Below are 14,132 nucleotides of genomic sequence, written 5' to 3'. Positions count from 1 at the left end.
ACTTCCTCTCTGCCCTTTTGAACTCCTGTTGTTCATTCCCGTGGGATTGTTTTCCCTGTGTCATGGGCAACAACAGATGTTTTGAGTCAAAGACCTAGCAAAATGCCTCCCAAGTATGTCAGGTTCGGGAGAAGAGGGATTGTATCTCTGGGACATTTTTCCTTCATTCTCTTTCAGCTAAATATATTTCCCTGCATTGTTTTTTCACTGGAAGCTATCCATTGCCGACATCACTGCCATCAGCTACAAAAGCAAGACAGCCTCCAGCAGTCAGAGCTGGTTCTTAGCTGGTCAGTTGTCATGTTTGGGGGCCTCTTAACAAGCCAAAGGGCTTTTCTGCTAAAGTCCAAGTAAATCAATAACGTAGCCCACCCATGCCAGGCCAACCCTTTGCTCTATCAAGTCATCAACAGCCGCTGTCTGTTAATACTTCCTCCATAAGTTAGAATGTTCCAGAAGAACAAACTCCACTGATAGCACATGTACTTTGCTCACAGCACATATATGGGTGCCATGACTTAAAAGAACTGAAGCACTTGGTTTGGGAAAGGGTCAGTGTGGAGACCTGCCACAACCAAAGACCTGGAAAGGGGACATTTAAAGAGGCAAGGGTTGTGTTTCCTGAGGAAGCAAAGACCAGAGTCTTAATGCTTCACGAATGAAAATGTTTCTAAGTCAGAGGACAGAAATTGGCTGCGCTCCATTGGGAATAGGAGGAGGACATGTGTCTAAATGACAGCAGGAAAACTTAAAACTGAATTTAAGAAGTTTCTGACAGTTAGGGCTGTGACCCAGAAAACACATTGCCAGCATGGCCTATGGAAACTCCTTTCCTGGAGAATTTAAAGCAAAGGGTGGACAGCTGTTCTAGGGATGTTTTCAGCATGGTTCTTCTGGGTGGCAGGGCTGGCCCCGTCTAAGTGGTCTTTTGAGGTCCCACTCTCATTCCAGAGCCATGTATTATTTTATTTCATCTACTGTAGATTGATGCGAAAGGCATGTGGTAAACAGCGTCTGACGTACAACTTGAGGCTGGCTGGTTTCTGAGGTTAGGATGGATCTGGGAACTGTCTTATTCCAGAGAACATCTTTACTGTCCTCGAGGCAAACCTTACTTCCTTTGAGTCTTGGATTGGTCTTCCCAGGTTATTGGTGCTCTTCAGACCCTTTTTCTTTCTAAAAGAAACAAAAAGGCAAGCACAGGAGGCAGTGTGTTTACTGATGGTAGTAGAAATAAAGATTGTAGCTTTTATGGAGCTTCTCCTGTGTCCCTGTTTGTATGCAAGGCACTTTACAAGGCTCTTTCCATTTCCTCTTCCTCATGACCCTATGCAGTATTGCTGTTATTATATCCATTTCACAGATGGGAAGACTGAGGCTTTAAAAGACTAGCAAACATTAGGATTCCAGCCCAGATGAGAGGCGAGGCTCTGGCAATTTTACTCAGTCCGGTCAGGGCTCAGATCCTACTTCCAGCACTCACTAGCAGTGGTCTGAGACACATGACTTCAACTCTCTGAGCCTCCGTTTCCTTTTTGGTAAAGATGGAGAACATAATACTTAATTCACAGGGAAGATTACAGAAGGCAACAAAGCCCCAGCATGATATCTGGCACATTAAGGTGCTCAGCTCACATCCGTTCTCTCGCTCCCGCTCTTCCTCTCCCTCTCTCTGGGCTTTTCCTCGCCAAAGCCATTCCTTCATGATGTCCTGCTTCTAATCAGTCCTCTCTCAGTGACAGGCAGGGACGTTTTGCAGCTCAGCGTCCCTCTGACTGATGTCTACTGCTAATTCCTTAAATTTACATATCATCTTTCTTCCCTCGAGCTCATAGCACTTAACAGACAAGTGGGGCACAAATGATTTCTCTAAGTGAAATTCAGAGGCCTGCTTGTCTTGAGATTCTGCAAACTAGTGGATTAGCTCAGATGTCAGCACTGAATTATGATCCTTCAGCTGCTCGTGCTTAGCACGCCACCGGCATTAACTCCCTGGTCTTCCAGGGGTCCTTTAAATCACGCACAGTGATTGTCATCTTATGGTGAGAGAGAGAGAGAAGAGAGGAGGGGAAGAGCAGGGAGAGGGGAGGATGCCAGCGCAGGTCCCCGGGAGAGGCAGTCTGTGACACCTTTGGCCTCATCGTGCCTGAAGTTTTAGCAACAGGATGGGTAAATAAAACAGACCCGGATGAAATCCAGCCAGCCCGGCTCTTTACACCTCCACACACATTTTACTTACTAAATTCTAACCATTATGCTATGATTCCCCTGCTGCTTAAGAATGTAAATTCACACAAGTGACAGTGTTTCTGCCAAGCAATTTTCAGGCAGCCAGTGGGTCTTATTTGTGAAACTGTGAAGGAAGAGGCTGAATAATAAGTCTCTGAAATCTGGTTTCCTTTATATACGAGGTGGAAACAGTAAAGGCTTGGAGATGAGTGGAGCATGGGAGCGTTTGGGGATTCTCGCTGGGGGCTCAGTGGACTGGATGCTTCCACGGGTCATCCTGCTTTTAGATCTGTGTATTGATTGTAGGCATATTCACTTTGCAAAAGCTATTGTGCATTTTTATTTATACCTCCTCATATTTCAGTATAAATGTTCCTTAATAAAAAGCAGAGCATCTCAAAAAAAAAAAAAAAATCACCTCACCTTTGTAAAGGGCTGTTGGTTCAGGAAAGTGGGAGGGAATTGTGAGGAGACTATATGGACCTGAGGGGTTACCAGAGGCCAGCGGATTCCCCCTCTGTTCTTATTTCCAATAGACAGCCTCACAGCATTCTTTATCCATGTGTTTGTCATTCAGTCATTCATGGGAACCAAATTTTCCCGAGTAGTGGCACACATATGTCACTATGTAGGGGCAGGGGCAAGAAGCATTATTAACCCTTCTGTGTGTAAAGCCAGGACCTTGTAGTCTAACCAGGCCAATAGAAAAGACACACACCAAAGAGTTAAATCACAGTACAAGGCAGCGGGCCGTGATCTGCTGAAATGCATGAAAAATGGCTTCCAATCTTTTTAAAAACATGTTAAAATCAGTGGTACGGTCAGTAAATGCTTGAGTTGTTGAGAGAAGAGAGGAATTAATGTTGAAATGTACCAGAATGGTTAGGAGAAGAACTGGCAAAAGTGGTGGGGGAAGCAGAGAATTACAGGTAAAGGGAGAAAAGGGAACCGTGCCCAGTAGAGAAGCCAGTTTGCCTTGAATAGCATAGATCTGATTACATGGACCCCAGACAAGGTACCGGAGGCACAAGTGATGTGAAGGGCCTACTGCACGAAGGTGGGGAAACCTGAAGTCAAGTCCAGCTCTGCAACTCACTAGCCTCTCGCCCTTGGAGAAGGCACTTGAATCTTTCTGAGCCTCAGTTTCTGAATCTTGTGCAAAGTAAGATGAATAAGACCTGGCTCACAAGCATAGAGCAGTGATTAAATTATGAATGCATGGCAACATGCTTTGTAACCTGTAAGGCGTTATGCAAATAGGACTTATAATTATTATCATTAATACGGGTAGTAATGAGATCTGATAGGAGAAGCATAGGTTTAGAAGTTCTTTGCGTGTCTGGTTGTGGCACCAGTGTCTCCTCCCTCAGCAGATCACCATCATTAAAATTCTCTGCTGTAGACAGCTGCCTACTTATCTGTGCTAACTTTGGCCTTGAAGAGGTCCCACGTTGTGAGGTATTAGACCGACGTGGTTCTGGATGGTTAAGGAGTCCCAAACTGGAATCCCAGCGATGCATCCTGAACTGGTCTAATTTGACTTCAGGGGAGGGTAGCTTCTAGAGCAATAACCTCAGAGAATCCAACCAGAAAGGACTTAGGGGAGAGGAGGAGGAGGAAGAGAGGTGGCCAAGAGGAAGGGAGGAAGGAGCTGTTTCTGGGCCGCTGATGGGAGGACTGTCACAGGCTCTGCTCTCACTAGAAGGGTGATGTCCACAGGAATAACAACAGCAAACCAGTGGTCCAGGAGTACCCTGTTGGTTCAGGGCTCTGGAGTCCCCACCTGTCCTTCCCTGACAAGCCCAGGAGGTTCACAGTCCCTGTGGAGTAAGAAAGCTCTGTGCCCACGTCTCAGATTAACATGATCCCAAGGTGTCGGTGTGCTGGGTATGTGGTGCAAAAGTGCCCCCACCATCTTGCAGAAGTGTTCAACGTAAGATGTTTCAGGGCCAAAGGAGGAAGTGAGATTTTCTCCTCTGAGCAGGTGGCCGGAATGTTCCAGCACGAGCTGGATTTGGTGGTGCACCTCCCCACACCTGTGTCTGCAACATATGGGGTCTGCCAACAGGAATGAGAACTCGGTCTCCCACATCGTACCCAATGTATTTAAAAGCTAATCAGCCACAAGACATGTTCTTCAAACATCTGGATGGGTGAAAGCTTCATTTCCCAATATGTGTGTATTCTCTGCTGAACACTTAGCCTTTGTTAGTGATGATGACAGCACCTGTTTTCATTGGGGCTGTGTTTGCCTGGCTATCTGAGAAAGGCCAAGTTCAGGCCTCCCCAGTCTGGGCAGGGAAGGGAGTGGGGTCTCCGGCTCCCCGAATCACCCCTATTCAGCCACCATTCCCTGTTCTGCTTGAACAGGGAGGCTGGGCTTCTGAGGTGCAGTTCCTAGAGCCCAGGCACCATCCAGTAGCACTGTTGGAGGCAGAAGGTTTTAAATGTCTTCCATTTGGACAGTGCCCAGCCAAGATGATAAAGGCTTGAAGCAGAAACCACCTGGCCAGAAACATCCTCTGGTCTAGCAGCCATCTCGCCCCTTTATTATCCAGTTCATTAGAGTGCACTGGCCCTTTGGGTGAGCTGATGGTGAGTAAAACGTGGGTCTGGCCTCTCAGAATCTAGGGGGAAAAGACAAGCACAAGCACAACCAGCCAAGACCTAAGGCCAGTAGCACCAGTTGCCCTTTGTAAAAGACACAAGAGAAGTGATGCAGGGAAATAGGCAGGAAAGACCCTCTTGATGTAGAGACTCAAGAAAGGGCTTCAAGAGAATGCAGCATTTGAACAGGCCTCCAGAGCCCTGAGAAAGGGGCAGAAGGCCTGAAGAACAAATTCATAAATAAACAGAAGATGCCCAGACTCTGTCCCAGCTTTACCCCGGGGGAGGGGCCACAACGGCCAGCTGGTGTCTTTCCCCGGCATTTACCAGGAACCCCTGTTTGGGTTTGTTTTCCCCTAGATGACAGGAATTTCTTGCGGCTGCAGAGTGATGGCCGGAGAGAGGGCCAGTACGCGCGGCTCATCAGCCCCCCTGTCCACCTGCCGCGGAGTCCGGTGTGCATGGAGTTCCAGTACCAAGCCACGGGCGGCCGCGGGGTGGCGCTGCAGGTGGTGCGCGAGGCCAGCCAGGAGAGCAAGCTCCTCTGGGGCATCCGCGAGGACCAGGGCGGCGAGTGGAAACACGGACGGATCATCTTGCCCAGCTATGACATGGAGTACCAGGTGGGGTGGCGCCGGGAGACGGTGCGGAGATCCGGGGGATCGTTGTGATCTGTGTTCCGATATTTCAAAGGGCCGTGCCCATTCATCATTAGGGAACGCGGTTAAGCGCCGCGGTTTTCATTGTGTTTCTCGCGTTGCCATGGCAACTAAATGACACTCTTATTTGTTATTCAGAACGTGCCTATCTCTACACCCAGACTTGGTTCTTTGTTCCTCCTATCGCCTTTTGCATTGCTGAAATCTTCTCCAACAAATGTTTCTTCTCTCCATTTTATTTTAGATTGCTATCAGGTAGGCTGACAAAGGGACGCAGAAGCCAGGGAAATAAACACAAACAAACCCTCCACACACAAGGGAGGAGGCCTGTGGAGCGCCTCAGACTCCGAGGAGGAGAGGGACACAGCCTCCCAGCCCTGTCCCAGCAACTGTGAACACGGGGAGGGGAGGGTCGCTGTTGGTGCTCAGTGGCCAGCAGAGCAGAGAGACTCCTGAGTGAGTGGTTTCTCTCCCGGCAGCTCCAGGAGTTGAGTTCTATTATCTCTGCCCCACAGAGCAAGAGCCCGAGGCACAGATGGGTATGCGCAGCTGGGGCTGAAACTTGGGTAGGAGCAGGCACACTGTGGAAGAGGTGACTGCGAACCAGCCAAAGCATTAACCTGCTCCTCCCCAGACGAGAAACAGCAACAGATGGCTGGTGAGGCAGCCAACTGCTCGCTCAGCTTGCCAGAGGACATGTGCTCGTTTGCAGAGAGAACCTGGGGACGGCGAGAGTGAGGGCTGAATGGAGACCACGGAGCAGAGGGGCTCCTGTGTGCAGCCTGCAGTTGCTCTCGGGCTTGTAGGGCAGCCTGAGTCCCTCCCCACCTCCACCTGCCTCCCCACTTATAAACTTCCAAGTACGGTGTTGCCAGTACCTGTTGGCATTTTTGTCTCGTCCACTAGATGGTGAGATTTTCTGGGCAGAGGGTCTTGTCTTATTAGGTTTTGTAACTGCCATGGTGCCTGGGACATAGTAGGTGCTCAGTAAACTTGTGGTGAAGGAAAATCACTTCCCTGCTAGCTATAATAATGGAGACGTAAGACAGTATTACCCCCAAGGCGATTCAAACGTGCACACTACATTTCTCACCTTACCCCGAGCTGCTCATGTCCTCTGAGTTTCCAAATACCTGGATTGGGCATTTGAAAGATTTATGAGAAAAAAAATTAAAAATGGCTAGGAAAATTTCAGCTCTCCATTAAACATGCTCTGATTATAGTCCTTTTAGTCAATATATTCTGATACTGGACAACAATATCCATCACTTTGTTATATATGTGTTTTTTAATCCCCTCAAATATGCATCTGATTTGAACCAAGTCTTTTTAAATTAAGATTTCAAGCACCATAGCCATGTGGTCAACAGATGTGTACCAGGTGCAGTGATGTGTGTGCGCACAAGCATGCATACACACATGCACATTTTAAGCTGCAGTTAACAGATAATTGGAAATCTTTGCGCTGTTTGGACGAGGAAGCTCAGTTAACCATGGCTCTTTTTCTTCTGGCTTCTAGATTGTGTTTGAGGGAGTTATAGGAAAAGGGCGTTCGGGAGAAATTGCCATTGATGACATTCGGATAAGCACCGATGTCCCGCTGGAGAACTGTATGGGTACGTGAATATCTGTCTCTTCGTGGCTCTTCCAAGGGCTGGGATGTACAAGAGGAGGCAGCACATCATTTTCAAACACAGCTGTTACCCAGTGGGTGGGGCAGCGCCAGTTTATGCGGGAGGCGAGGTGTGAGTGCAATTATAGCTTAGGCTGCATTCAGGATGGGAGAGGTGTGAGATGAGGTGAAGTCTTATATCCCTGTTCCCATTCAGAAATAGACATGCACTAAGTATATAAAGATTCAGGGTGCCAAGACCCCATCTTCAGACTCCAGCTTTTAGCAAAGAAAATGCTAGAGAACAAGAGCAACTGCCAGTCAGAATTACATGCTGGAAAGGTTTGATGGATTTAATGGAAGCCCTCACTGGTGAGCAAAAATAGTACATATATTATATCAGAGTGATAACACAATTACCCAAGTAGTTCCTTTACATGAATGAATTGCAGAGCAAGCTATGGCATGTGAAGTAAGAGTTTAGATTTTGCTTTGAAGTGAATATCTCTAATGCCCAAGATGCTAAAGTTGTAAGTTTAAACATTGCACGCCAGGTGACCAGCATAGGAAGGACACTGTCACCTTGGACAGAGCTCTGAGCAGTCAGCCCACCTGAGATGCGCACATTTTGCCTAGTTCACCCCCATGGGCGCAGCAGAGCCATGGACATTCCCAAAAGCAAGAGGAAATCCTGAGAAGGAATGAGACTTATTTTCAGTCTCAGAGTGACTGTAATAATTCGTCAAGTGCTTTTCTTGGCACGTGGGTCACAGGTGGTGTGTGCCTGATGATGTCAGAAGCACCTGGGACTGCCCTCGTCCCCTCAGGCAATTCTCGGGGCCCCAGGCATCTAACAGTAATCCAGGCTCTGAGAAAGTAATCAGTGGTAAGTGACTGATTACAATGCTTCAGGGACCCATTACTCTATAAAGGACTTTTTGTTCCAAAGCAACTTTGAGAATCTTTTCCCCACCCACCCGGCCCCCATGATGATGATGTGTTAGACATGGTCTAGAGCATGTGGAGGACATGGGATACTTTCCGTGGGATAGTATAAAAAAGCTGGAGGAAGCTCATCTTCATCATACCTTTTGTTCACCTTATTTTTTTCCCTTTATCTAACTCAAATTCTTTTCTGTTTTTTTTTTTCCAGAACCCATCTCAGCTTTTGCAGGTGAGAATTTTAAAGGTAAAAAAAAAAGTTCTTTGTAAATTTCTGCATGCCTTTTCCTTCCCTCCACGTATATGGATTTGGTGGAGGCAATAAACCTCCAAATTTGACAAGGCTCACAAGAGCAAATAGATGCCACACCTTATCACCACTAGGTGGCGCCAACAACACCTGTAGGTGAGGGGAAAGGGGGATTGAGATCCTCACCGTCTCTTCTTTAATTAAAGTTTAGAAACCTATAATAGAGACAAATAGGTTACAGATAAACCTTTCAGCCTTGCATTGTCCAACGGAGAGCAATGAGGTTGAAAATGCATGAGTGGTGAGAAAGGAGAGGCTGTGGGGAGACTGAACAAAAAAAAAGTCAGTACTAAATTAAAAGTGAAATGAGGTGGCAATGATTTATTTTCGCCTGAAGATGGTTTCTTTCCAGTCACAGGGTACCAAGGCAGCGGTCTCAATTAACCCTCAGTGAGGTACACTGGTGAGCAGTTTTGTGAGGGAAGAAAGTTAGGGGAAAGACACAAGGAATGATAATCCGAAGTGGGGAGCCTTGCAGAACTCAGGAGCTTGTGTCTGAGTAAGAGAAGAAGGAGGCTCATTTGGTGACTGGAGTTAGAGCACTTGAAATACAGGACTGAAAAGCAGAAAAGAACATTTTATCCCTAAAAGAAGTAAATAGAGAGCAGAGCAAAGAAAGAGGAATGTGAGACGCTCGCCTTATCCAGAGAGGGAAGAACGACCTCCAAACTTGGGGATGCTAATGTCTGTGTTGTTTAATGCCGTGGATTTCACATTTCACCCTCTTTGTAATCCTCTTGGTTGACACTGTAACTGCTTCCCCCTGGGTTCCAGTGCTAAGCATTTAGAAGCCACTCTATAAATGCTTAACTTGAGTTGGCCCGGGTGTAAAAGCGCACTCAGAGACACTCACCCTCACCTAGTGACAGAACCTATTTTATGCAAACAGACATGAGGGTTTCTGTGCCCTGTTTGCATTGGCTGGCCTTAACCCCACAGGTGACAGCATTTCAGAGATAAGGGAAGTGATTTTTACATCTGAAGTCTAGACTCGTCATCTTCACTCCCATTAATCTGTCCAGCTCCTGGCTGGAAAGAGATGAATTCCTCGTTTGCCACCTAGATGTGCTCTCTGACTCCAAATCTTCTCGCCCACTTTGCCACTCCTCACCCACAGCTCTAAGACAGTAGATGAGGAACAGGGCAGAAGAATGGGGACGGGCAGACCTATATAGAATACCGTTTCTTTCTTCCTCACCCTTCCTTGCCTGCCTGAACCCATCCCCACTCCCCACTGCACATTTTAAAGTATTAAGAGTATTCACGTGCATTTGTTGGTGCTCCCCGGGTGTGAGATTTACGTTAATGCAAATCGGAAAGTATTGGAAGGAAAGCTGAGATCAAAACTGAACGGCTTGGATTACAGTTGAATTCAAGTTCTAACTTTCGGGACCCAAGGTAATGTTGATGTTGGGGACGCGAAACTTGCTTCTGTTGTTTCACATGACTTTTACTGATTGTTGAGACTCCAAGCTCCCAGGAAAGGCTGGTTAGAGGCTTTCAAGCTCCACTGCGGACACTGGGCTGCATGAGTACGCATGTGTGGGTCTATGCCTGACAGGCACGGTGGCTAAGCGCTTTGCTTCCGTAAGAGAATAAACAAACCAGGGCACATGTGCTGTCCCGGAGGCAGTGTTTACCATGAGCTTTCACAGGCCAGTCATGTTCTCTTGTAAAAATATATATATAAATAAAATATCCTCAGAGCCGCAGTGCTCATTTAGCCAAAATAAACACAGGACTTAGGGACTCAAAGGTAAGAATTTCCAGCGCACTCCCGATGGTCTGGTTTGGGGGTTAAGCAAGGACAGCCCACAAGTGGCACGGATTGGCCCACAGCTACTGTCTTGGGAAATAACAGGCCTCTTTGGAAGGAGGAAACCAAGTTGTGGGGAGCAGAGACTTGACTGAGGAGTCCAGAGCAGGATGGGAGTTGAGAATGGACAGTTTTGATTACATTGGCAAGTTTTACATGGAATTCTGACTTGGTAGCCAGATGAACGCAGGGCCAGGGAGGCTTCTATTGGGCTGAGGCCCCTCTGACTTCAGCAGACACCTCTGGGTTTTGCCTTGAGTGAAGCCTTCCATTTGGGGGAGGAAAGAGGACCATTCGCTCTATTTAACCTACTGACGTCTCCCAGTCAGGGCCGCGGCAGCCCTGTCTTGCTGGGGGCATGGATGGCTTGGGGATTAAACCAGGCTGTTCACTCAGAAAGAGAAACAGAGAAATCAGGTTTGGGCAAGTAGGATTTGGAAAGTTGATGGTGAAACACTATTAACAACAGGCATATATATTGTTAGTATGTTTTTTGAATTTGGGTTGTTTTTCTTTTCCATTGTAAATTAACCATGAGACAGAAGCAATCTTCTTTAGGAGAGACATTCAATGTATTCTAGGTAAATCTTCAAGGAAATGCAACAAAAGTGGCCTCTGGACCAGGGCGTATTAGATAGTCTTGATCTTTTATATTTTGAAGTGTCTTTCATTTTCTGCCTCTTACTCATTTCTTGCCATGGAACATTTTCTTTTTATTCAAACTGCCTTGTGTTTTCTGCTTGGTGTGTGTACTTTGCTTGTATACCAGGGTATGAGTCAGTAGTAAAGAGAAACAAGCCACGGAGAAGAAGAGAACCATGTACAGAAGGGATGAGGAGGAGGGAAAGAATAAGCTGCGTTGTCATGTGATGCCTAACAAGACCTTTTTACTGTTGTTCTGAACAATGTAGCCTGGGTGTGCTTTTCTTTTTTTCTTTCTTTCTTTTCTTTTTTTAAGCACTGGCTATAGACACAGTGCTGCCATCTTTTTCTAGAATTTGAACTTTTACAAATGAAAAACTGTGTGTAAGGGTCGGGGGTGGGGGAGAACCAAAAAGTAGTATCATTTAGGTGATGGATTATTTTTTCATAACCAACACTTTCTTTTTTCAATGAAAGTAAAAAGAATAATGAGGAAGCCAGTGAAAATATATAAAGCCCATAATCAGAGCTCTGTAGTTGTTAACCAGGTAGTTATTTTTAGCAGGTCGCAGTGGAAGCAAGAGTTCTGATTCATGTTAGAGGCTGTGGGCTTTGAACAAAGCAAGAACAGAGACAGAGTCTGGTACCCTACCCATCAGAGACCCGTGGAAATCCCAGGCACAGGCAGTAGTGAGAGTTAAGGATTCTGAAGTGCTGCGTCTACCACAGAAGGATGCTAAAAGGAACATCAGTAGCTCCTGTTCATGGCTGTGAATGTGGGTTTTATGTCTCAGACCAGGTCCGAGGGCCATCGGGCCCATCTCTTGGGTCTCGCTTTGTGCAGGCCTCTGCAATTTTCATCCGGGTAAAACCAGGAGGAAGTGGACAGCACAGGCTGTCTCCTGGGCATAGAGGGGGCCCCTTTTGGGCTAATGACAGAGCTGGCTGGGGTTTGACCCTATGCATCAGGTTTTCCGTTCCGTTTGTTTGGTACCAACTGGCCCATCTCCCCCATTTCCCACCCCTATCTCTCCATCCCTGCCCTCATCCCCAGTCTGCCTCCCCAAGGCTTTGCCCCACCCCCCAGTGTAATGACCCCCATCCCAGGGCACAGGACGTGGGGTTGGCCTCAAATTCCCTCTCTCTTTGGCATCCCTTCTTCCCACGGCTCTCTCCACTAGAAGCACTTTCGAGACACAGTGAGGGTTAAATGGCGTTCTTGCAGTAATCCTCTGTTGAAAGGCAGAGAAGTATTCCTAAACCCTGCCAGGGCTCCAGATAGGCAGCTGTGGGGTGTGACTCCTTCTTCTCGGCCCCCCTCCCCATGACATCCCCAGCTGCCAGATCAGGGCTAGGTGTTGCTGAGCTGGGAAGCCTGGAGGTGAGATGTGCGTGAACCACTCACTGCCTGGCTGCTCCTGCTCTCCTGAGCGGACGACTAGGCATCCTTTGTGCAGTTCTCTCGTCACAGAGGTCTCACACACCATCCCCCTGCAAGTTTACCATTCATCTAAACAACTGCCAATATCAGTTTCTCTAAGGGGAGAAGGAGTTTTTTTTCGCTGACTTTTCCTCTCTCCAGGAAGAGAAAGGACAAGCCTTTAGTTTAAAAGAAGCAGCTTAAGTGTCACCAAAAAGAGGGCAAACGTCCGAGACGTCAGCCAGCCACGGATCTGAGTTTCGAGGGATTTTAGACAGATGTGGGGGAGCAGCAGGGCTCCTGCTAACCTAGTGGAAACCTTCTGGGGATCCCCACACACACCGCCTGCAAGGCAAACCAAAAGAGTCATTTCACAGGGAGATTTTGTACTTTTACATTCTTCTTCCAAACAGATCAGTGGGCGTGACCACATTCTTTGACTCCCTTCTGTAAACTTTTCTAGAGGAGCCAACCTTCTCTTTTGTTTGTTTAATTTCACAAATTAAATAAATCTTTGATCTGAAATGTCCCTTCACCAGCTCTTCGTTTTCAACCTATACACAAAAGACTGCAGACAGGCCAGGCCTGAAACACTTCTGATTTGCAATGGGCCTTTTTTTCCCCCTCTGAGAAAGATGATTTCCTTTGGTGTCTTTTGAAACATTTCTTTTGGAAACCTGGGTGACTCCTCCAGATCTGGAGGACATTTTGTAAACTTAGGAGATGCTTTCTCTTTTTGGTGATTCAGTGAGAATTTGACAGAGTCCTCAGACAGAGTCAGACAGAAGTAAGAGACAGAAAGGGAGAGGGCTGCTTCCTGCTCCACCTCTACATGGTTAGAACAGGGGTCTGCACACTTTTTCTGTAAAAGGGCAGATAGTTGGGCTTTATGACACTGTGTCGCCTGTACTCACTGCCGCTGTAGCACAAAAGCAGCCATAAGCCATATGTAATGAAGGTGGCTGTGCTCCAAAATACACAGAAATAGGCAGTGAGCCAGATTTGGTTATCTGACCGTGGGAGGACTTGGTCCACGTGCTTCCAGTCCCGACCCTGCCACTTCCCAGGGCGTGAGCTTCCTCTGAGGGCTCCGGGCCATCTCCAGGTTTTCACTGTGTGGTGCCCCCACCCATGTCCTCAATTCTTCTCCAGGCAATGGGGAGAAAATCACGTATCTGCACAGGTTCTCAGCTCTTCTATCTAAGAGTCTTGAGGAATGAAGATGATTCACCGTATGGCCCAATGCACAGCACCCGGAAAGTGTCCACTCATTATACCTGTAGTTATGGCCACATTTCCAACTGCTTATTAATTCAGGAACCCAGCTTGCACAATAGGAATGGAAGGAACCTACCTCCTGTGTAATTTTTTTTCCTTATTATGTTCCCATGCATGGCTTCTTTGAATTTATTGTGTCTCAGAATTCAAATTCTCCACCTGCACATCGCCTCTTTCTCCAGGGGGCTCAGAACATTCACAGGTGGAAGCCTGCTCAACCTTGCAAATACACGTAGCGTGATGGACTATTTAAATTTCTGTTTCTCATTATCTCACACGATGAGAAAACTTTATGGAGAATTAAAAGGTGGAAATTAATGAAAAATAGAACAGGCATTGAAAGCATTTTTCAGTTGGGGGGAAAACAAGGTATGTAAGTGGGGGAAGTTAGAACAATCAAAGGAGACATTCAGGTGAGCACATCACCAGCGCTGGGCAAGGTTGAAGTCACCTGCATTTTTTCTCCCATCCTGGGAGACGTGGCCCCAGTTCCTGTGCTATGAAGCAATGGTCTGGCCATTTCATATGGCTGAGGTGGCAAGTGGGTATAAAATGCAGCCACTCACCAACCTGGCACCTGGTGCAGGCAGCATCTGCCAAAAGGGGGCACCATTTTG

The 14,132-nt window shown here is 47.1% G+C and overlaps 1 protein-coding gene across 4 annotated transcripts in view; it reads left to right on the top strand.

The window, feature by feature from the left end:
- The window catches only part of NRP2 (neuropilin 2), a 112,931-nt gene that overhangs the window by 73,753 nt on the left and 25,046 nt on the right, over positions 1–14,132 (top strand). For 2 of the 4 annotated variants that reach the window (XM_057744367.1, XM_057744369.1), the window contains exons 13-15: positions 5,197–5,459; positions 7,015–7,111; positions 8,261–8,281. In XM_057744367.1, coding sequence (XP_057600350.1) covers positions 5,197–5,459; positions 7,015–7,111; positions 8,261–8,281 — 381 coding nt within the window. Of the gene's footprint in view, positions 1–5,196; positions 5,460–7,014; positions 7,112–8,260; positions 8,297–14,132 lie in introns of all 4 variants that reach the window. The other 2 variants (XM_057744366.1, XM_057744368.1) reach the window with 1 other exon arrangement.

The sequence above is a fragment of the Hippopotamus amphibius genome, chromosome 8, assembly GCF_030028045.1.
Source record: "Hippopotamus amphibius kiboko isolate mHipAmp2 chromosome 8, mHipAmp2.hap2, whole genome shotgun sequence".
In the NCBI taxonomy this organism is placed as follows: domain Eukaryota; kingdom Metazoa; phylum Chordata; class Mammalia; order Artiodactyla; family Hippopotamidae; genus Hippopotamus; species Hippopotamus amphibius.
The sequence above is the reverse complement of the archived record's forward strand: the minus strand, read 5'-3'. Positions and strand labels throughout refer to the sequence as shown.